Here is a 21,394-nt window from a genome sequence, read left to right as displayed (position 1 = left end):
AACGTCTTAATCACCAAAACGTAGACTTCAATATATGCCTCTCCGTCTCTCAACACATGCTCTCTCTCTCTCGCGCGCTCTCTCTGCAGCCAGACCTCCTCCCCTCCCCCCACATTCATGCTCTGTTAAAATCCTGTACTCTGTGATCCCATACTCTTTTCTTTCCCTCCTCTCTCAGTGGAGAAGACCAAGGAAGTTTAGTTTTATGGTTAAGGTTCAGCTTTTGTCAATAAATATTGTGTCCACAGTGAAAATAGCACGCAATCAATCAACATTATTTAGGGTCTAGAGCGTTTTCCCTGTTCATATCACCAGGTCAAGAAAAACTCAGGCCCAATAATAACATAGTTATCTATTATCTATTATCTTTAAAAAATATATATTATTCATTGCTTGGCAAACATTTAGTGAAAACGGGATAGATAGGCTTATCAATGGTGTGAGCAGTTTTAAGGTGAGAATTGAGAGGGAAATAATTGATTTCGTATGAAAATTGTCAAAAGAAAAATGGTTAAAGTCTAACATTGTAATACTGTTAGACATGTGGTGTCTATCTGACTTTAAAAAAGAAAGACAAAAATTATAATAATGTAGAAACAGCCTATTACTCTGAGAAAGCATTGCAATAACCCGCAATAACATCTGCTAAATATGTGTGTGACCAATACAACTTAATTTGATTAAAGGCTAGATCATAAGGTCTGACATAACAATTTGGTGATGTCCACTCTGTTGATACTACGGTGCACATAGCCTATAAACCAATACAACTAGTATAGTGTGTGGTTGACATAGGCGATGAATGTTATTTATTTGACAATTTCACCCATCCGCTTAGAGTATGCTAGGGCTACGCTTTCAAAATGTAGAGCGAGAAAAAAACGATAACCACAGCATTAAAATGATGTCAGAGTTTACACTGTAGCYCCCCTCACAGCCTTCATTATCACACAGAAAAAGCAAGCGTCAATAAGAGGGAGGTTCCAAGATGTATTTCCGGTTGGCTATTGGCTTCCGTGTCTGCTTGTCACTCATACCTGCTTTTCTATTGGCTATGCTCTTACGGAATTATCAATCCATCTCGGGAAGCTGCTGTGTAATCACAGTGAACTTTCCTACAATAACCTTCCGCTGAAAGGCGTAGTCCTTTAGATCTCTTTTATTTTGAAGAGAACAATATGAACTGTTGACCAACGAACTAACATATGCGGCTGTTACATCAATTTAGGTCGTTATATCTTATATGTTTTATTGTCCTATGAGCAAATAGGTTGTCTTTCTATAGGCGTTTGAAATCGGACACCGCTGGCGTTGGGGCCCTCATTTCAAGCGTAGGGATACGTTGTTGCTTCTGACAATGTGGACGGAGGTGGTTAAGATGTCTWCTAGAAGAATGAAATCATCTCAATTGTAACAACAAAAAGGAAGACGTGAGATTAATAACTAGATATTGTTTGGATGCAAACTGGTTACATTGTACTAATGACGTGGACAGTGTAACGAAGCAAGGTTCAGGAGGAATAAGGAAGACCTACAGCGATCCAATGCGTTTCACGCGCTGAGGTTGAAATTCTCTTGAAGTTTTATGTTTTTTCCCCCTGCGAGAGACAGCCTTTCTTTTTACTGTTGGATGCCAGACATTTGAAGATTAAAGGTAAAAAATGCTTCTGTTTCAGACTGACATATAGTCGGGAAAATTGCACGAATTCATTAGGTGTGATGTGGCCAATTGTAGAACGTCTGACTTCTACAATTATCAAAAGTTTTGGGAATGTGTGGTTGGAGCGGGGGGATGCAAGTTTTTGTCTGGTTTCTAGTAAGGTGGTGAGTTCAGCCCTCAAGTGTGTGATGGTCTCCGCACCAACCGTGTAGTGGGGGAAATTAGTCCTTTGTTCACCATAAAGATATAGGTTATTCTGAATTTGACTCACTTTGATGTGTTTACTAGTCTCAATTTTCCCATAAAGAAGCCTATGTTTGATCAATGGGAATGACGACTAAATCTAATTGGCTATATAGCCTAAGTAATGTTGAGTGGCATTATAAACTTGTACTTTCATTGGTTCACCCTGCCATTTCAAGAGTTCATCAGAAATGTAAAGCAACTAACGCAGACGTTTCAATAACCACTAATACACAAACAACAACCTCTTTATGAAAGTGGTTAAGCGGCTGGTCACAGGCTAGACTTTCATTTATTTTATTACACAATTGGCAGGAATTTCCTTATTCCCCCACCCCCCCACCATCTCCTTTTTGGACGAACTGAAATGCAAACTTCAACCTTGAGTTTGTTGTCGTATTTCAAAAGAAATAACGTATTTATAACATTATTTCAACTACTTTCACAGTTATTCAAGGAGGCCACATTATTTGTTTTTCAGTCTTTTAGATGTTTTTTCTTTTCCTCAAGGTTAATGGAATTATTTTACGTTTTGTGTAGCGAGAGATCCCATTCTTAATTCCACAATATAGAACCCTTGGAAACTGACAATATCCTCCGGCTGGAAAGCATCCCTTTTCAGTAGGCTATAGGACCTAGACGTGGCCTATTATCTTTGGAAACGGCTAGCGAGCGGAGTAGAATGAGTTTGCAACCAGGAATACATATTTACCTTGTTTTAGTTAGGGAAACTACCCTTAACGATATGGAAACATTTAATTGGAACGAAAATATCGTTGAACCCAGCAGATTTCTGAATACATTTGATCATGATGATGTTCCCGACAATAATGTAAAGTTTTAGTTGGATTCATTGTAGCCAGACACATTATATTCCCTTGCTGAGAAGCAACAGTTGTATTTGAGTTTTTTCACCTCAAAACATATATTTACATTTTCTGTTAATGTCTATTCAAAGGAAAAACACAATTGACCAAAGCTCACATTCTACTACTAGTTTTTTTGGTGGTGCTTGAATATGTTCAAGGTTTTGGGAAGTGCATGATCACAATGGATTTTGTATTAGCTCTCAGAAACAGAGGCCTGTATATGCAAGGTGTGGGTAGAGTAGCCCACTTGTCAAAATGTGTTTTGTTTAATTAAAATAACATAAAAATTGTGTTAAAAATATGTTCCTTTTAGGAATACAGACTATAGTTTTGCACATGGAGGACGTCTTGCCTTGTCTTGTCTGGCTCACGTGTACAAGGCGACCATAGCCCTAATCTATTGCTTCCGAATATTGTTCTAACTGGGTAGCAAAAGACACAATTCTGTACAATAAAATGTGTGTATCCACAGTGCCAGCGTCCCTTTAAATATCCAGATGTACCCACAACATTTTGGAACAGCAATTGTTTTGTGGTTTATGTTTGGCAAGGTTTGTGTATCCTTGGCCTACCACCTTATCCGAAAGTCTGGCAAAACAACATTAGGCTTATTTACACTTGGGCCTAGTGTTATATTAGGGCATTAAATTTGTTTTATTCAAGGTTAGGTTATGTAGGCCTAACCTGCCTTCACTTTCAATACAAAGGCCTATTCCTGATGGATCCTTTGCATGGTATATAGCCATTTCTATAGTAAAATTCGATCTCCTTTTGAATCTTTTTTTTTTTTACACAGGTATTCTCAGCCTTCAAAGAATATATTCAAGTTTCAAGATGCTGAAGCATCATTTGCTGAAACTCCAAACACATAAATTCCTTGATCCCACAGTGTGGTCTTGGCTCTAAGGAACTAGGTCCTATGTGTGACAAATACAAAGAAAGTAAGAATAGCTTTCATTTTGAAATTGATGTATTGTTACAAATCTGGTCTTTTACTTTTTACTTCTGAGAAGTTGCGTTTATTTTCTGGTTTAAGCCCCCAAATTGTTGATTACAGCAAATTGCACTAGTAATGGATTACAAAGAATGTGGTAAAAGTACACCACCTGTTGGTGCCCTAGTGCTTCTTTCCAGTTGCACTGGCAGTGTTTTTGTGTGTCATGTACTGCTGCTGCTGAGCATCCAAGCTCTACCCTTTGTGCCTCAGGCGCATGTTGGAACGCAAAACACAGGGTAAATCCAGTATTCATGCTTATTTTTTTTTTTCATTTGACAAGGTTCCTCTGCGCTGACATATGGTAATTTGGTAATGACATGTTTGCATACATCCATTAGCTCTGCCTTTCACCCCTATTACACAGTGCAAACAATGGTCCCAATTATGTCTAATTGTAAACCTAATATACTTTACTTTCATATAGAATTGGATGATTGACGTGTGTGTGATTTGTTGTGGAAGCATCAGAAAGGAAGACATGGTCTCAGAAGTGTGATTACTCTTGCTAAAGGTTGGATAAGGGATACAAAAACTACACTGGCCTATATGTTTCACATAGAATGTCAGATTCTCTCCTTTGCAGCCTGTGTAGTGAGCCTCACTATTAGTAGCTTATTTGGTCATGCCCAAAGGAGTTGATGACATTCTCTGGTTGTTCTTTAGGTTGTAGTTCATATGTTATTATTACCAATTAATGAATGCACTGGCCTAAATTGTAACTCTGTTACAACAAAATAGTGTTTCCCATTTTTCCGCTCTATTGTTTGAACAACAGTGTCCCATATGCCAAAATAGCCTTGACTCCTCACCCACGTCTGACGACAATTATTACCATGAAAAAGTCAGAGGCGATCAGGCGGCAGTGTTAAGGTTGTAGGGCTTCTGGAAAATCATTTAGTAAGAGGGGAAGGATCTTTAACTATTAGTCTGGGTACTCAACTTCCGTCAACTCTTTACTCATCTGTGTCCATAGATAGTGGTAGGTAAGGGTCAATGAAAAGGCCGAAAAAGCAGTATGTTACTATCTGTATGTTCACTCATTTTCACAAGTGATAGAACTCATGAATTCTTTAGTAATATCAGCCAGTAATATCCAGTGTGATTTTTTTTTTCTTTCTCTTTTTTCTCTCAGTCACATTCAATGTGTTTGTACTCTCTAGTCTGGTTCCATTAAGTCAGTCTATCCTATTTGCGAATCTCTCTCGTAGGGTTGTTAGAGACTGAGGGGCATGAACGAGCAGCCGCAGCAGAGAATGGCTGCAGTGGGAACACAAGACAAGGAACTCAACGACCTCCTGGATTTCAGTGCGGTAAGAGAGAGTGGTCTAGGTGTCTGGGGCCAGGTCATAAGGGCTGCTGGGCTGGGCCGGGTGGACGGTAGGGTGGACGAGAGAGATGAATGGGGAGGGACAGGCCCGTTACATTGCCAATATAATGACAGCTAAACTGTTAAACAGTTCTCCTTGTTCCCGATTCATTAACAAGTTATACTTTTTCCACATCGCTCACACCATGCTTTTTTTTTATCCTTTAACTCCTGCATGACAGAAGTAGCTTAATTTCCCCCCAGACGTCGTTTGGGGGGGGGAAATCAGTTTTACCCCATCCCACATCCAAGTAAGGTCACCTGAATACAACACAGGTCCAAGGTGTTTATTCATTGGGTTTTAAATCAGTCTTTGAACATGAGAGAACATAATCTGCAGTAAGGTTGATTTATGGTTTGGGCTGACCTGAATGCTGAAGATTTATTTAGACTAGATGCATTTGATTCCTATGTTTGCAGTTATGTTTATATTTTGCTCCCGAGTTTGGTTTATCTTATTTTGTGCACAACCTTGCAATAGTTTGATTGCTGATAAGTTCCAGGACTTTTAAAGGGATGCTCCATACTCTTGAGTGGTTCTGGCACTCTCAAAGTATACACAGCTGAAAAACCTCACATCATATTCAACTCAATACATGCTGTGTGAAATGGGGTAGCCCTGACATTTATGTCTCTTGAATAGCAGGTCTTTATAAATGGTCAGATTAATGGGATTTTGGGTATGATTTGCTGGCATCAGCCTGTTTTTTTTTTTTCATTCATTTTTACCATATGATTTCTGTCTTGGGCTTTTGAGTTGACATTCATGTCAGTGTTTCTCTCTGAAAAATGTAATATCCTGAGGAAATTCATTGTTATGGAAAATTACCTTATACGGGGGACATCCATGGATTCAAGACCAGGAATTGTAATTGAGTAAACGCTTGTCATCAGACTTGATGTCCTACATTAATTGATATCTCTCTACTAACCACAGCTTACTAATGTGATCTGCCCATGTATTTGATTTCCTCCATTATYTTAGCCTTATGATGTGTAACATTGGGAAATTCCATTGGTTCTGTTCCCTCTGTCAGTTAATGGGCCACTAGTGTGTGGAGCATCAACTATCATGCCCTCAATCAAGACCTTGGTTTGCTATGCACATCATTTGTGTAGCCACCACTCAAATCATAAATGCGTCCATGGTTCTATAAGTAGTAGCTATGTATGGCATCTAAACGCACTAGAGACAAAGGTGTGTGTGTGTGTGTGTGTGTACCGTGTGTGCCGTGCCGTGCTATGCCAGGATTGGCTGAAAATGCTGCAGTATGGCTGTCGCTGGCCCAGATGCCAAAGAGGCAGAAACATACAGTGGCTCATGAGATGGCATGTTAAACAAGCCCCTGTAACCAGGCATTAGGATACATCACTCCTATCAGTGTCCAGCCCACATTTCATATCACAGATTATCTAGTTTTACTGTATTTTCAATTAAGGTGTATTTATGACTTTATTTCCCACCTCTTCTAGATGTTTGCACCACCTGTGGCTAATGGGAAGAACAGACCGACGACACTCGCTAGCAGTCAGTTTGGTGGATCAGGTAAGATTCTATTCAGAATGCAAGATACTGTCATGAGCCTTGAATATCCTGCAGGGCCATACTTAAACTGTATTGTATGAAGCTTTAGTTTTTTTGATAAGGTCAGTAAGTAATGAAGAATGGTTATGTAGCGGCAAAATATTTTTGTTGGAAGTACTAGGGCAGTGGTTAGTGCTTTGGTTCTATTGCACTATGCCTTCACCCTTTCACTTGGTTATATAATTAAAGATGCTGTATATGGGGCGGCAGATAGCCTAGTGGTTAGAGCGTTGGACTAGTAACCGAAAGGTTGCAAGGTCATCTCGGGGATTTGATAAGGTAAAAATCTGTCATTCTGCGCCTGAACAAGGCAGTTCTTAAACTGACTTGCCTAGTTAAATAAAGGTAAAATAAAAAAACATCCTCTGTGTGCGGACAGTATTTCATCACCTTTAGTGCTGGTAGTAAGTTGGCCAGATCTAGTTACTTTGATCCGAGATCTCCTCTGGAAACGTGAGAGCCTGCTCTGTCCCTCCATGTGTTCACATTTCCCCTCTTTGATCTAACCAAGATTATTCATCTGTGCTGAAGCTTCAGGACACTGTTGGTGCCTTTGAGCACTGTGTTGTTGGATGACACTTCTTAAGAGAAAAGCTTTCTGGAGTTCAGCAGAATGTCTTCATTTATGGTTGTTGAATGAGACCCATGTTTTTTTTGGTGGGGTGATGAACAAATGAACAATCTTGGTAACCCTTTTAATTGATAGCAATATCTCAATTTAGCAAATGAGATCTATATATTTTATTTTCATTGCATCTTTTTCTTGCACCAATATACAAAAACTCGATTTTATTTTCCCACCTTGGAACACCTGAAACCCTTGTGTAAGCTAGTAGCTTTTGCTGTATGTTATTAGTAAGTCATGTTCCTTCCCACTGTCACCCTGCCAACCTGCAGTGTGAAATGGAGTCACACTGCGCGGCCCCAAGAGTGAAAACCCCGCCACAGAGGAACAAAGACGGAAAAGGGCTTATGGACTTGAAACAACTCCCCCACCCCGAAGTGTAAAACACTCCTCCCCCAACTCCGCACAGGACTTTTCCCCCCACTGGTTCACAGGAAATGGCTTGAGCCTGAGACAATGCCCCTCACCCACAGCTCTGGGGCACTTAACTGGCCCAGCATGGAGCGCTGGCTAGAGTAGGAGCCCTCTGAATGGGGATCAGTGGCAGGACTCTGTGTTTGTTTCTATTACAGCAGGCAATTACTTAGCAGTGAGGAGTTAATTCCTGCCCCCGTCCTAAGTGTGCCCCTTGGTCATTGACACCATTCGAATGTGATACTTCATGCTGTCACATTTAACTTTCAGAGAACTCCAGGTATCTCGTAATAGCATTTGAGTGCCACAGCACAAACCTCCATAGATGCCAACCTCTAGAGAATCTATATGAGATTAAGACAAGCATATATCAATCCATGGAGCAAAATGAGGGTGTCCATAAACTACAATTCAGGCTTGTGTGTAAGCTACAAAGTATTGCACTTTGATGTTTTTATCATTAATGGAAATAAAAGTGCTGAAAACATGTTGGWTCACTATTTAAAAAGATGAAGAACAAGTTGTAGGATGAAAAATGAGTTTTGTTGCAGTTACAGCCGACTAGCGCTAGTTAATGCTACCTAGTCCAAAAAGTCTATTTTTACAAATTGGAGTCAAAGTATCGCTATAATATCATCCAAAATAATATTGCGATATGTTACTGTCGATTTTTCCATCCCTCAATCCCCTTGTTATAAAATCAGATATACAGTGCCTTCAGAAGGTATTCATACACCTTGACTTATTCCATATTTGTTACAGCCTGAATTTCTCACCCATTTACACACAATACCCCACATTTATTGAAAATAAAATACAGAAATATCTCATTTACCAGTCAAGTTTGGACACACATACCCATTCAAGGGTTTTTCTTTTTACTATTTTCTACATTGTAGAATAATAGTGAAGACATAAGCTATGAAATGTCACATATGGAATCATGTAGTAACAAAAAAAAGTGTTAAACAAATTAAAATATATTTCATATTCTTCAAATAATCCACCCTTTGCCTTGATGACAGCTTTGCGAACTCTTGGCATTCTCTCAACCAGCTTCACCTGGAATGCTTTTCCTTCACTCTGCGGTCCAACTTATCCTAAACCATCTCGATTGGGTTGAGGTCGGGTGATTGTTGAGGCCAGGTCATCTGATGCATCACTCTCCTTCTTGGTCAAATAGCCCCTATGCAGCCCTGAGGTGTGTTGAGTCATTGTCCTGTTGAAAACAAATGATAGTCCCACTAAGCGCAAACCAGATGGGATGGCGTATCGCTGCAGAATGCTGTGGTATCCATGCTTGTTAAGTGTGCCTTGATTTCTAAATAAATCAGTGTCACCAGTAAAGCACCCCCACACCATCATACCACCTCTTCCATGCTTGACGGTGGAAACCATACATGCGGAGATCATCTGTTCACCTTCTCTGTGTCTCAAAGACATAGCGGTTGGAACCAAGAATCTCAATTTTGGACTCATTAGACCAAAGGACAGATTTCCACCGGTCCATTGCTCGTGTTTCTTGGCCCAAGCAAGTCTCTTCTTATTGGTGTCCTTTAGTAGTGGTTTCTTTGCAGCAATTCGACCATGAAGGCCTGTTTCACGCAGTATCCTCTGATCATGTTGAGATCTGTCTGTTATTTGAACTCTGAAGAATTTATTTGGGCTGCATTTTCTGAGGCTGGTAACTCTAATGAACTCATCCTCTGCAGCAGAGGTAACTCTGGGTCTTCCTTTCCTATGGCGGTCCTCATGAGAGCCAGTTTCATCATAGCGCTTGATGGTTTTTGCGACTGCACTTGAAAAAAAACTTTCAACGTTCTTAATTTTCCACATTGACTGACATTCATGTCTTAAAGGTTAAAGTAATGATGGACTGTTGTTTCTCTCTGCTTATTTGAGCTGTTCTTGCCATTATATGGACTTGGTTTTTTCCCAAATAGGGCTATCGTCTTTATACCACCCCTACCTTGTCACAACACAACTGATTGGCTCAAAAGCATTAAGAAGGAAAGAAATTCCACGAATTAACTTTTAACAAGGCACACCTGTTAATTGAAATGCGTTTCTTGGTGACTACTTCATGAAGCTGGTTGAGAGAATGCCAAGAGTGTGCAAAGCTGTCAAGGCAAAGGCTGGCTACTTTGAAGAATCTCAAATATATTTTGATTTGTTTAACACTTGTTTGTTTACTACATTATTCCCTATGTGTTGTTTCATAGTTTTGATGTCTTCACTATTATTCTACAATGTAGTAAAAATAAACAAAAACCCTTGAATGAGAGTAGGTGTGTCCAAACTTTGGCTGATACTGTATATATTCCCACCCCTGAGTCAATRCTTTGTAGAAGCACCATGGGCAGCGATTACAGCTGTGAGTCTTTCTGGGTAAGTCTAAGTGCTTTCCGTGCCTGGATTGTGTAACATTTGCCCATTCTTTTTAAAATTCTTCAAGCTCTGTCAAATTGTTTGTTGATCATTGCTAGACATCATTTTCAGATTTTTGCCATAGATTTTCAAGTAGATTGAAGTCCAAACTGTAACTCGGCAACTCGGGAACATTCACTGTCTTGGTAAGCAACTCCTGTGTAGATTTGGCCTTGTGTTTTAGGTTATTGTCCTACTGAAAGGTGAATTAATCTCCCATAATCTGGTGGAAAGCAGACTGATCCAGGTTTTGCCTGTGCTTAGTGACTCCCCAGTCCTTAACAATTACAAGCATACCCATAACATGATGCAGCCACCACTATGCTTGAAAATATAGAGAGTGGTACTCAGTGATATGTTTTGGGCAAATCCAACAACTCTTTTTATTCAGGACATAAAGTTAATTTCTTTTTTTGCAGGATTTCTTTGTGCCTTGTAAACAGGATGCATGTTTTGGAATATTTTTATTTGGTACAGGCTCCTTTTCCATCTGTCAGTTAGGTTAGTATTATACAGTAACTACAATGTCTCCTATCACAGCCATTAAACTCTGGAACATGTTTTAAAGTCACCTTTGGCCTCATGGTGAAATCCCTGAGTGTTTTCCTTCCTCTGGCAACTGAGTAAGGAAGGATGCCTCTGTCTTTGCGGTGACTGGGTGCGTTGATACACCATTCAAAATGTAATTAATAACTTCACCATGTTCCGTGGGATATTCATGGTCAGTGTTTTTTAACCAATATACCAATATGTGCCCTTTGCGAGGCATTGAAAAACCTTGCTGGTATTTGTTGATGAATCTGTTTGAAATTCACTGCTTGACTGAGGGAACTGTGTGGGTTAGAGATGTCATTAAAAAAATCATGTTAAACACTATTGCACACGAGTGAGTCCATGCAACTTATTATGCGACTTGAGCACATTTTTACTCCTGAACATATTTAAGCTTGCCATAACAAAGGGCTGGAATACTTACTGACTCAAGACATTTGTAAAAACAAAATTCTAAAAACATTATTCCACTTTGACATTATGGGATATTGTGTATAGGCCAGTGTCAAAACATTTAAATGTAATGCATTTTTAAATTCAGGCTCTAACACAACAAATTGTGAAAGTCAAGGGGTGGGATACTTTCTGAAGGCACTATACAATCAGAGGGGAGTAGCCTCAATACAGGGATAAAATGACATACTTTAGCAGTTTTACATCAGTTTTTCTCCTGAGGGTTGACTWCTATTGAAGAAGGCAATGTTTGTGATTCATGTTAACATTTTCCCCATGATATTTCCCCACCTCTTCCACTTTGTCCTGAAACGACGACTTGATTTGATTTATTTGGATATGTAGAGGCGGGCCTACACACAATACCTTAATGTCAAAGTGGAATGTTTTTAGAAATGTTTACAAATGTAATAAAAAAATGTGACCTGAAGTGTCTTGAGGTATTCAACCCCTTTGTTATGGCAAGCCTAAATAAGTTCAGGAGTGAAAATTTGCTTAACAAGTCTCATAAGTTGCATGGAGTCACTTGTGTGCACTGTTTTTTTTTAACCTCTCTTGGGTACGTGAGACGTTAGCGTCCCACCACTTCAACAGCCAGTGAAATTGCTGGGCGCCAAATTCAAATACAGAAATACTCATGATAAAAATTCAGAAAACAAAACATTTTACATAGGTTTAAAGATGAACTTCTTGTGAATCCAACCACGGTGTCAGATTTAAAATATGCTTTACGGCGCAAACATACCTTACGATTATTTGAGAACATAGCCCACTAGACAAATCATTACAAACAGTAACCAGCCAAGTAGAACAGTTACACAAGTCAGAAATAGAGATAAAATGAATCCCTTACCTTTGATCTTCATATGGTTGCACTCAGCAGACATCCATTTACTCAAATGTTCCTTTTGTTCGATAAAGTCTCTTTATATCCAAAAACCTCMGTTTTTGTTCGAGTTTTCTTCAGTAATCCACAGGCTCAAACGCAGTCAAAACAGGCAGACAAAAATCCAAATTGTATCCATAAAGTTCATAGAAACATGTCAAACGATGTTTATATTCAATCCTCAGGTTGTTTTTAGCCTAAATAATCGATAATATTTCAACCGGACAATAACGTCGTCAATTTAAAAGGTTAACAAGAAACGCACTGTCTCGGTCTTGCGCATGAAAAAGCTCTGTGACACTTTAGGGTCCACTCATTCAGACTGCTCTTACTTCCTMATTYTTCAGAATACAAGCCTGAAACAATTTCTAAAGACTGTTGACATCTAGTGGAAGGCATAGAAACTACAATTTGAGTCCTAAGTCAAGGGATACTGTAATGGCATTGAAGAGAGAACTACAAAACAAAACAACAAAAAAACTTCCTGAATGGATTTCTCAGGTTTTCGCCTGCCAAATCAGTTCTGTTATACTCAGACACTATTTTAACCGTTTTGTAAACTTTAGTGTTTTCTATCTAACTCTACCAGTTTTATATGCATAATTTAATTAATTTGGGCATGCATTTCATCCAAAATTCCAAATGCTGCCCCCTACCCTAGAGAAGTTAAACATATTTTTTCTTCCGTCCTCCATTATGATAGGATCACAGGGCCATAACAAAGAGCAGCCTGTTATGTTCTTTATTGTTCTCCTGGTAACTTGCGTCAACTTCCTGTTTGCCTGGGCCAACTGTATCCCGTGACATCACGGCTTCAGTGTGCCACTACTAGTAGATGACCCAGTGCGGGAAAGGAAGAAGCAGAGCTATTCACCAACACAAAAGTACTCAGAGCTCCCTTCGCAATTAGTACCCCTCTATCAGGCGTCCCCTCACTCACCTTTGCAGCTGCTGGCCCCCATCACCCAGCCAAAGGACAGCCCCCCCCCCCAACCACAACAAACAACCCCCGTTCACACGCACAGACAAATGCTCGTGCACTCACTCCCACACAAATATTTTTTCAGATGATTGTCATGGGTTGTTTGTCACCTTATGATCTGAACAGCCAACTTCTATCTAATATGCCCTATACTGCTGGCACTAGAAAATGGCTGCTCTACTAGGTCTATATCTTGTTAAGACATACGCAAGAAACGATCTAGGCTGCCTTTTGGAGGCATATTAGATTTTGCCATGTGAGAAGGTTTTGTGCCTCAAAATATGATTATTTCTTCAGTGGCTGGCTGCTCCTGTACAGTGTTAGTATTGTCCTCATGGCCTTCACTAGATTCTCATTACTGAATCAGGTTATAAAGTTGAGGCGCAACGTTTCAACAGGTAGAAAGTGAGAATAAAATGCAATCACACTTATAACAGCATTACACAAACAATTAAATTAATATGTTCTTCAAAAGAATGAAGAGTGAACTTGGAACAATGAAGTCTGTCCTCTCTTGTCTCACACCCCTGTCCTTCTCTCCTCCCTGTGCCTTTTACTCCCTCTGTTCCTCTAGTCGTTCACCCATGTCCCTCTCTCCTCCACTTGTCTTGTCTGTTTCTCCTCCCCTCTTCCTCTCCTCCTTTCCTTCAGTCCTTTACCCCTGTCCTCCCCTCCTCCATTGTGGCAGTAGGCTCAGTGTTTGGCTCCCACTTCTTAACATGGCTGGCTGTGTCATTGCCATCTCAGCAGCTCCCCACCTTATTTAATTGCCTTTGAGTTAATTACTCCACAAAGTGTGAACAATGTTGTCAGAGTTGTCCTCAGTAAAGCGATTCTATCTCAGACACTACCCACTCGCCAAATGGAGGCCTTTTTAAGTGGCGTAGGTCTAGGTGGGCACCAAATACTATTATTGAGTGGCTGCTGGACCAAAGCCATTGTAGACACTGGATAATGGAAAAGCWTGTTTTATAGACCTGGGGTTCCTCTTATTTGATCGTGTCTCAGTGTTGAGTGAACTAACTCTGCCAGCAAGGCTGTTTTAGATGAAGTGGTGCCCATGCAAAGCCTGTCTTACATATTTCGTTGTCCATCAGTTCTGTGTGCTGTTGTGACTATATGTAGCTGTGTTAGCAGTGTGGCCTTTCAGCCCACTGACAGTGACTGAGTAAGGCTGATCTTTGGAGGTCCTGCTCCCCTGCTTCTCCATGCCAGTGGCATCAGCTCCATAGATCATGGCTGTCATAGCGTGTGTAGGTGCTTGCACCACTCTGTTAGCCTCATCAGTCATTTTCACTCTTTAGTCGCTCATCTCACCCAGACCCTCCCTCCCTCCCCTCACACTCTCCCTCTCACRCACACATTTTTTTAATTAGGCAAAAATCAAAGGAGAAATATGAATATTCATAAGGAAACCACATTAATATGCACACTTATGCAAATTAGTATGCAATTAAGCCCTGTGTCTCCAGAGAGGCTTGGTAGCATTAACGGATAAGACTATGGGAGAAGGGGGTATTTGGAATTTCTGCTCCGCCAATCTTTAGAATCCTTGTTTTTCCTATGCCACAGCCGCCACTTGTGAAATAATTTAACATTTTCATATATGCTTTGTGTACTGAATATGTATGTTATTGGTTGTATTGTGGCTTAGCGTATGATGGCATCTGCAAAACTGCTGTGGAACGAATTTCAATGAGAAGCTGGACAATGACACATTCTGTTTATAGTTTGGTTTCTCAGCCAATCAGTGAAATGACCCCTCTATTAGACTGGTGATGGCGATTTTCACTTTGATATTTTCACTTGGATATGTATGGAATGGTCCCTCCTTAAAGGGATAGTTCACCCAAATGTACAAATACATTGATTTCCTTACCCTACCTTAAATAGTCTCTGCCTAGATCTTTGGGGTAGAGTTTTCCACAAACAATGTAAACAGTCTATGGACAAGGTATGACAGCAATCCATGCTTTGGTTTAGTTTCCCTGGCACTGTTTTCACATGCTAACATTTTAGCATTTGTGGCACAAATCCCTTTCAAGTCATGGGACCAATATTAACATTTTTTGTGCATCATGTTCAAAACCTCTAAGTGACTTTGAGCTTCACAATCAATTTTGAATACTTTCGGATGATTTGGAAATGAGGTGCAAAAAATGCTTATATCGGTCCCCTGACCTGAATGGGATTTGTACCACAAATGCAAAAACGTTTGTATGTAGAAACTGTGCCAGGGAAACTTAACCAAAGCATGGATTTCCATCATACCTTGTCTCTAGACTGCTTACAAGTTGAAGAAACCAATGTCATGTTGTAATTTTGGTGAACAATCCCTTTAATGCAACAATGGCAGATTCTCTTAAAGATGACCTGTTGTCCCAGTGGCTTTGCCTTTAAACCWGTTAACTCTTGTGAATGACATGCATTGGCTCAGGGCCCTGCACTGCTGACAAGTTCACCTGAGTGATGGGTGCTAGCTTGTATTATGGCTACACGTCTACAAATAGGTTTGAGCTATAGGACCCTACCCCTAACTTCACTGTTGGTCGATGGTATTGCCCGGCGGCCACTCGATCCCACCACTGACACCAAATAAACACTTGCGCTAGTACTAGGAAGGAGGAACATGCCCACAGTCATTGTAACTTGCTGGTCTTAGTATAATTTGTCCGGATCTAGTAGTTTATGATGTAAGTTGTCTCTTCCATGGTCCACCCAACCTAATGTGAGTTTTTAAAGCTGTCTATCTATACCAGTCAGTGAGTAACCCTGCCGTTTCTCTCATCCAGCTCTGGATGAGCGCAGTAGCTCTGGATCCTGGGGCCCTGGAGAACAGAACAGCCCCTCCTTCAACCAGGGACGGGTAAGCATTACCAGGGACTCCTCACAGGCTCTCAAACTCTCTCACTCACACACGATAACAGCGGAGTGTGTTGGCAAACTTTAGATTCAGACTGGTAGTTTTTACTTTGTACCTAATGTCTTGGAACAGTGTCAGGCGTTGGCAGGCTCTGCGCTAAACTTTACATCTGTGGAAGCCCAATGGTAATTGCTGCTTCACAGCCACGGTAACTGTCTTGGCTCGTTTCGGTGTAAATATAAGGAACGGGATATAGGGGGTGAAGATTGGCTGCAGCAAACTGTGATTACTGATTACCACAACTTGATGATTAAGACATTTCTAGAGCCTGGATTCTGCACATTTCCTGAGCTCGCATGACAGTTTACAGACTGGGATGAACCAGTGCACTGGCCATGGCATGGAAGGACTTCAGTGAACTCTGCTGACTTGGACTCCAGTCCTCATCATGTGTTTTCCCACAGGGCTACGGAGATGGCTCCCACTACAATGAGCATGAGGGCCTGTCATCTCCCTTCCTCAGTTCAGGAATCGGAGGTAGGCTACGCTCAGAGTCTTCTGGCTTGTCTCTTTGTGTCTATCACTGTTGTAATGCAGTGGTTCCCAACCCTTTTCAGTTACTGTACCACCAACTGAATTTTGATCTGCCCGGATAACCCTGAAGTTACCCCCTCGTGCATTTTTACCAGTAGGGCTGTGGTCTCAAGTCTTTTCAAGTACCCCCTGTGGATAGGCCAAGTACCCCCAGGGGTCCTAATACCCCTGGTTGGGAACCACTGTTGTAATGGGGATAGGTTGTAAATAAGTAGCGGAGGTTACTGTTGGTGTGTACGTATTTTGTTATGACCATGAAATTGTTATCTGAGTGACAAAGTGCCAGAAACTGTGTGTGTAATGTGTATTTAGTGGGTGCTGGGGATGTTAAGAGCACTGAAGCAGAAACGCTCTCTTGGGGTTTGTCTGGCCAGCACCTGAGAGCTCTGAAAGGGGGAGGCCGCTTTTATCACTACTTCTGTATTTTAAATGGCTACTAATCATTTTTAACTTTGTCATTTWGAAAAATTACTCTGAATACCCAATGTGTAACTTCCATTCCATAAGGAACCCGCTAATTGTACATTTCGTCTTGCAGGTAAAAATGAGAGGGTACCATACTCTTCGTTTGGAGGCCAGGTAAGAGTACTTCTGACCCCTTTGCTTAGACCCTGTTATGATCATAGTTTAGGTTGCCCACATCACCAATTCTAACTTGATTTGAGCAAAATTCATAGTCAGGTTTCAGTATAAAGAAGACCTCGTTTTCTCACTTCTCCTTTCATCCGAAACACATTGAATTAGAGCGTTCTGGATTTCCCAGAACTGTGCATTCATGTGTGTTTTTCTATGCATTCCTGCATGTGTTGTTTGTTAACCCCTTGCTCTTTGTGTTGTTCTGCCAGCCTGGCTTCCTACCCAGTGACATCGCCATGCCCAGTCCAGATGCCATGTCTCCCTCTGGGCTAAAGTCTGCCTCTCAGTTCTACCCCGGATCGTACCCCAACAACCCCAGGAGGAGGCCTCCCGATGGCCAGCTAGGTAAGAGAGATGGATTCGGAAAAAGCTTTAGTTCTTTGAAGAAATGTTTTTCAGGCTCTTGCCTTTTTATGTCAGATTATAGAACAAGAAGTTGTCTCAGCCAAATATATGTGTAGCTTTAACCTTTTTAACTGGGTGAAAAATGCTAACAATACACAATAATACCGTCAATATGGTCAAATAATATTTTTTTTTCAAACAAGACACTAACAGCTCTAATTTAATAAACCTAACACACTGGTAAATCTTAGTGCTGGCGGTAGCGCTATAGGTCTGGGGTGTGCCAGAAATATTTGTGCTATTTTGACAGCAGGAATTATGAGCGCATTAACTGGCAGTGCCGCGAAAGGACTGGGTTTTGATGAATAAATTAATTGTAGGTGTGACAAGGGCTTGGCCACTCACTGGCCAATCAATGCGTTTCATGGCTTAATACTGCATGCCATTGTCTCAAGTTCTGTAGGTCATTGATTGTCTTTGCGTTGTCGTTCAATTCGGCTGGGGGCACGGAATATTCTCGTCCTAGTCCCTTGTGGATTGATGCTACAGTTTATTAAATAGCATAGGCTACAGAAACTAGTAATTACTGTAAAAAAACATTCAGTGTTTGGAGTGTTGACAGAACATTGTTGTAGTTGACTTCAACGAGTATAGGCCTACATATCTTTATGCATCGCTCTTCTTTCTTCTCAAACAAAAAATACTAGGCTTCTGTAAATTGTATATAAATTGTATTGTGTGAGGCACGTTCTCAATAAGCAAGATACATCCTTGGCCTACCGTTGATATGGCGTTATAGGACTGAATAATTTGAATATGTTTGGAAATGGGCTTCTTTGGAAACTAGACAAGAAGTGCAATTTGGAAATGACGATGGATACAACCTGAATGGACTATGCACTGCATGTAGGTCTATGTGAATAATGCAAAGCATCACGAGTAGACCATTTAGTAACCTTTTATGGATAGGCTACTTGGCTAATGCATGGCCAGGAAAAACACCTGACGCATTGCTGGTGAAACACCCTACTAGAATTACAGCTAAGGGTTTCCTACTTTGTGCTTGTTTTGTTWTCAAATGGAATAGAAAACAAGCAATTGTTACAGGAAAATAACTTGAATGTTTCTAAATACAATGGTCACCGGCATCATCTCATCTCTCATTCCATTATGGACATGTAGCCTACATGGAGTGTTTGTTTTTTACACACATCCAAAATAATAACAGGCGCTGGCTAAAATAATGTACATAGATAAAAAGGGGATGTTCGCTCACTGTTTTGCTGCTCCAAAACGTGATCTTTTAATAAAGCTTTGGTGATTGAAATTTATTTCAAAGTGGTGTCACGAGCTTAACCCTTTATCGATAGTCTTGACTACTTGGCGAATGCATTGGGACAGACAAAAAAAAACTGCCTTAGTCAAATGAAACAAAGTGGGAAAATTGTTTTTTTATGTTTCTCAATACGAGGTTTACGGGAACATAAAAATATTTTCCTTGTACCATGTGCATAGGGCACTGTGTGGMACGCCTGGACAGGCTGTGCTTCCGCTGTCAAAATCCATGCCATAACCAGCAGCTTTACCACTAAGGCCAGGTTTTGGTTGGTCTTAAATATTCCCACCAGCGCTGTCTGAAATTGCACATTTTAAGAACACGCCTCAGATATTGCCACCCCTCCCACCTCGGCGCAAGCGAGCTCATGTAAGACAGTTCAATTACCAATCCTGGCACAAGGGCTGGAAAATAGCAGAGCGCCGGCTTTAGCAGGTCAAAATCTTCAACGAGCGTGCGTTTGACAATTGTGCTGTCTTAACACCAGCCGAAAATAGAGCCCTAACAGTCAACCTTTATGAAGCGTGCTATCTGATTTACCTTCTGTCTCCCTGTAGACACCCAACCGAAGAAGATCCGGAAACCCCCTGGCCTGCCTTCCTCGGTGAGTGTTCATTCTACTCCCCTTCACAGACAGTCTCCCCACACTAACACTTACCACTGTCTGTCTGCTCCAGAAGCTCTCTGACAGACAGACAGGTGGGGCCAAATGGTCTCTGCTCACTCAGACAAACAACTGGCAGCCCAGGCGAGTGAGAGAGCCTCCAAACAAACATTTAGTTTCTACAACACTGGGCTCAGACTACTGACAAAGTTCCAAATGAATAACTTTAGTCTATATTGTGCTCTACTGACAAATGCTACAGATGCTGAGCAAGCCTCCAAATAACCAACAGTAGTAAATAACACTGTAGAGTTGTTTTTGTTGGAACTAATGCTTGAGATTGCATGCCGTGTGGTATTTGCTTACCATGCCCTGTAAGATGGTCTAGTGTGTTCAGGGTGCCTGATGCCTTTTTAACTAATAGTGGAAGGCCCCCTGCCAGGGATCATTAAAATGATATATTGCCATTACACAAACATTTTCTGTAACCCAAACCATGGGCACATTCACTCTCCTGCACTCTCATATATGCATATGTGACACCGCAGTGAAGACAGTCATAGTGAAACCTCTGTGGCCAGGGTTCGTGACTGCACCACATAGGCAATATTAAACACCGTCTGGGTTTGAGGCCCTTCTCTCAGCCGCTCCCACAGTTTGAGCGATGGCCATGTGGTTTTAGTGTAAATTAATGTAAAACCTCTGGCTGCCCCCCTCCTCAACCCGTCCGCTTACGCTTCGCCACACGATGGTCTGGGAGGCCTCCCCCTATGAGTGACCCAGTTGTGAGGCGTGCTGCTCGCAAGGCCTCTTAGCCCGTGTCTGAGCCCAGATTAATGACTGCTGATGATCCTGTGTCCCTCGCCCTGCTCTCCCCCGCTCCTCTCCCGCTCTCTCTTCTCTCCCTCTCCCCGTCTCTCTCTCTCTCTCTCCTCTCTCTCCCCGCTCTCTCTCTCTCTCTCCTCTCCCCCATGCTCTCTCTCTTCCCTCTCCCGCTCTCTCTCTCTCCTCTCCCGCTCTCTCTCTCCTTTCCGCCCTCTCTCTCTCTCGCTCTCTCTCTCCGCTCTCTCTCTCTCCCTCTTCTCCTGCTCCTCTCTCTCTCCTCTCCCGCTCCTCTTCTCTCCCGCTCTCTCCTCCCTCGCTTCTCCTCTCCTCCGCTCTCTCCCTCTCCCCGCTTCTCCCTCTCCGCTCGTCTCTCCGCTCTTCCCCGCTCTCCTCTCTCCTCCGCTCTCCTCTCTCCTTCCCGCTCTCTCTCTCTCCCTCTCTCCTCTCTCTCTCTCTCCCTCTCCGCGCTCTCTCTCTCTCCTCTCCCGCTCTTCTCTCTCTCCCTCTCCCGCCTGCTCTCTCTCTCGCTCTCTCCCCGCTCTTCTCTCTTCTCCTCTCTCCCGCTCTCTCTCTCTCCTCTCTCCCGCTCTCTCTCTCTCCCTCTCCCCGCTCTCTCTCTCTCCCTCTCCCCGCTCTCTCTCTCTCTCCTCTCCCCGCTCCCTCCTCTCCCTCTCCTCCGTCTCTCTCCTCCCTCCCCCGCTCTCTCTCTCTCCCTCTCCCCGCCTCTGCTCTCCTCCCTCTCTCTCCGCTCTCCTCTCTCTCCGCTCTCTCCCCTCGTCTCTCTCTCCTCGTCCCGCTCTCGTCTCTCTCTCTCCCCGTCTCTCTCTCCTCTCTCCCTCGCTCCTCCTCTCTCTCTCATCCCTTCTCTGCTCTCTCTCTCTCTCTCTCTCTCTCTCTCTCTCCTCTCTCTCGCTCTCTCCTCTCCTTCTCTTCTCTCTCTCTCTCCTCCTTTCTCTGCTCTCTCTCTCTCCCTCTCCCCGCTCTCTCCCCCACCTGCTCCCCCTCTTCCTTTGCCACTCCTTCAGCTGCTATTTGTTGGTTACACCTCTAGCTTTAGCTCTCCAACCCAACTGCCAGACCCCTCAACTAAACTTCTAATACCTGTACATCAGGGCCTGGCCCTAACCCCTAA

At 42.1% G+C, this 21,394-nt stretch overlaps 1 protein-coding gene across 13 annotated transcripts in view; it reads left to right on the top strand.

The window, feature by feature from the left end:
• The first annotated feature begins 1,108 nt into the window (after positions 1–1,108).
• LOC111972093 (transcription factor E2-alpha) overlaps positions 1,109–21,394 on the top strand; it is a 33,651-nt gene continuing 13,365 nt past the window's right edge. For 2 of the 13 annotated variants that reach the window (XR_011480751.1, XR_011480755.1), the window contains exons 1-8: positions 1,109–1,654; positions 4,978–5,079; positions 6,609–6,681; positions 15,852–15,925; positions 16,387–16,459; positions 17,055–17,095; positions 17,362–17,497; positions 19,391–19,437. Coding sequence is in view for 5 of the 13 variants with exons in the window: in XM_070446121.1 (XP_070302222.1) it covers positions 4,999–5,079; positions 6,609–6,681; positions 15,852–15,925; positions 16,387–16,459; positions 17,055–17,095; positions 17,362–17,497; positions 19,391–19,437 (525 nt within the window). In the remaining 8 variants the exon portion in view is untranslated. Of the gene's footprint in view, positions 1,655–3,568; positions 3,714–4,977; positions 5,080–6,608; positions 6,682–15,851; positions 15,926–16,386; positions 16,460–17,054; positions 17,096–17,361; positions 17,498–19,390; positions 19,438–21,394 lie in introns of all 13 variants that reach the window. The other 11 variants (XR_011480753.1, XR_011480749.1, XM_070446123.1 and 8 more) reach the window with 9 other exon arrangements.

Source organism: Salvelinus sp. IW2-2015, linkage group LG13 (assembly GCF_002910315.2).
Source record: "Salvelinus sp. IW2-2015 linkage group LG13, ASM291031v2, whole genome shotgun sequence".
In the NCBI taxonomy this organism is placed as follows: domain Eukaryota; kingdom Metazoa; phylum Chordata; class Actinopteri; order Salmoniformes; family Salmonidae; genus Salvelinus; species Salvelinus sp. IW2-2015.
Note: the sequence above shows the minus strand (reverse complement) of the source record. Positions and strands in the feature narration are given on the sequence as shown.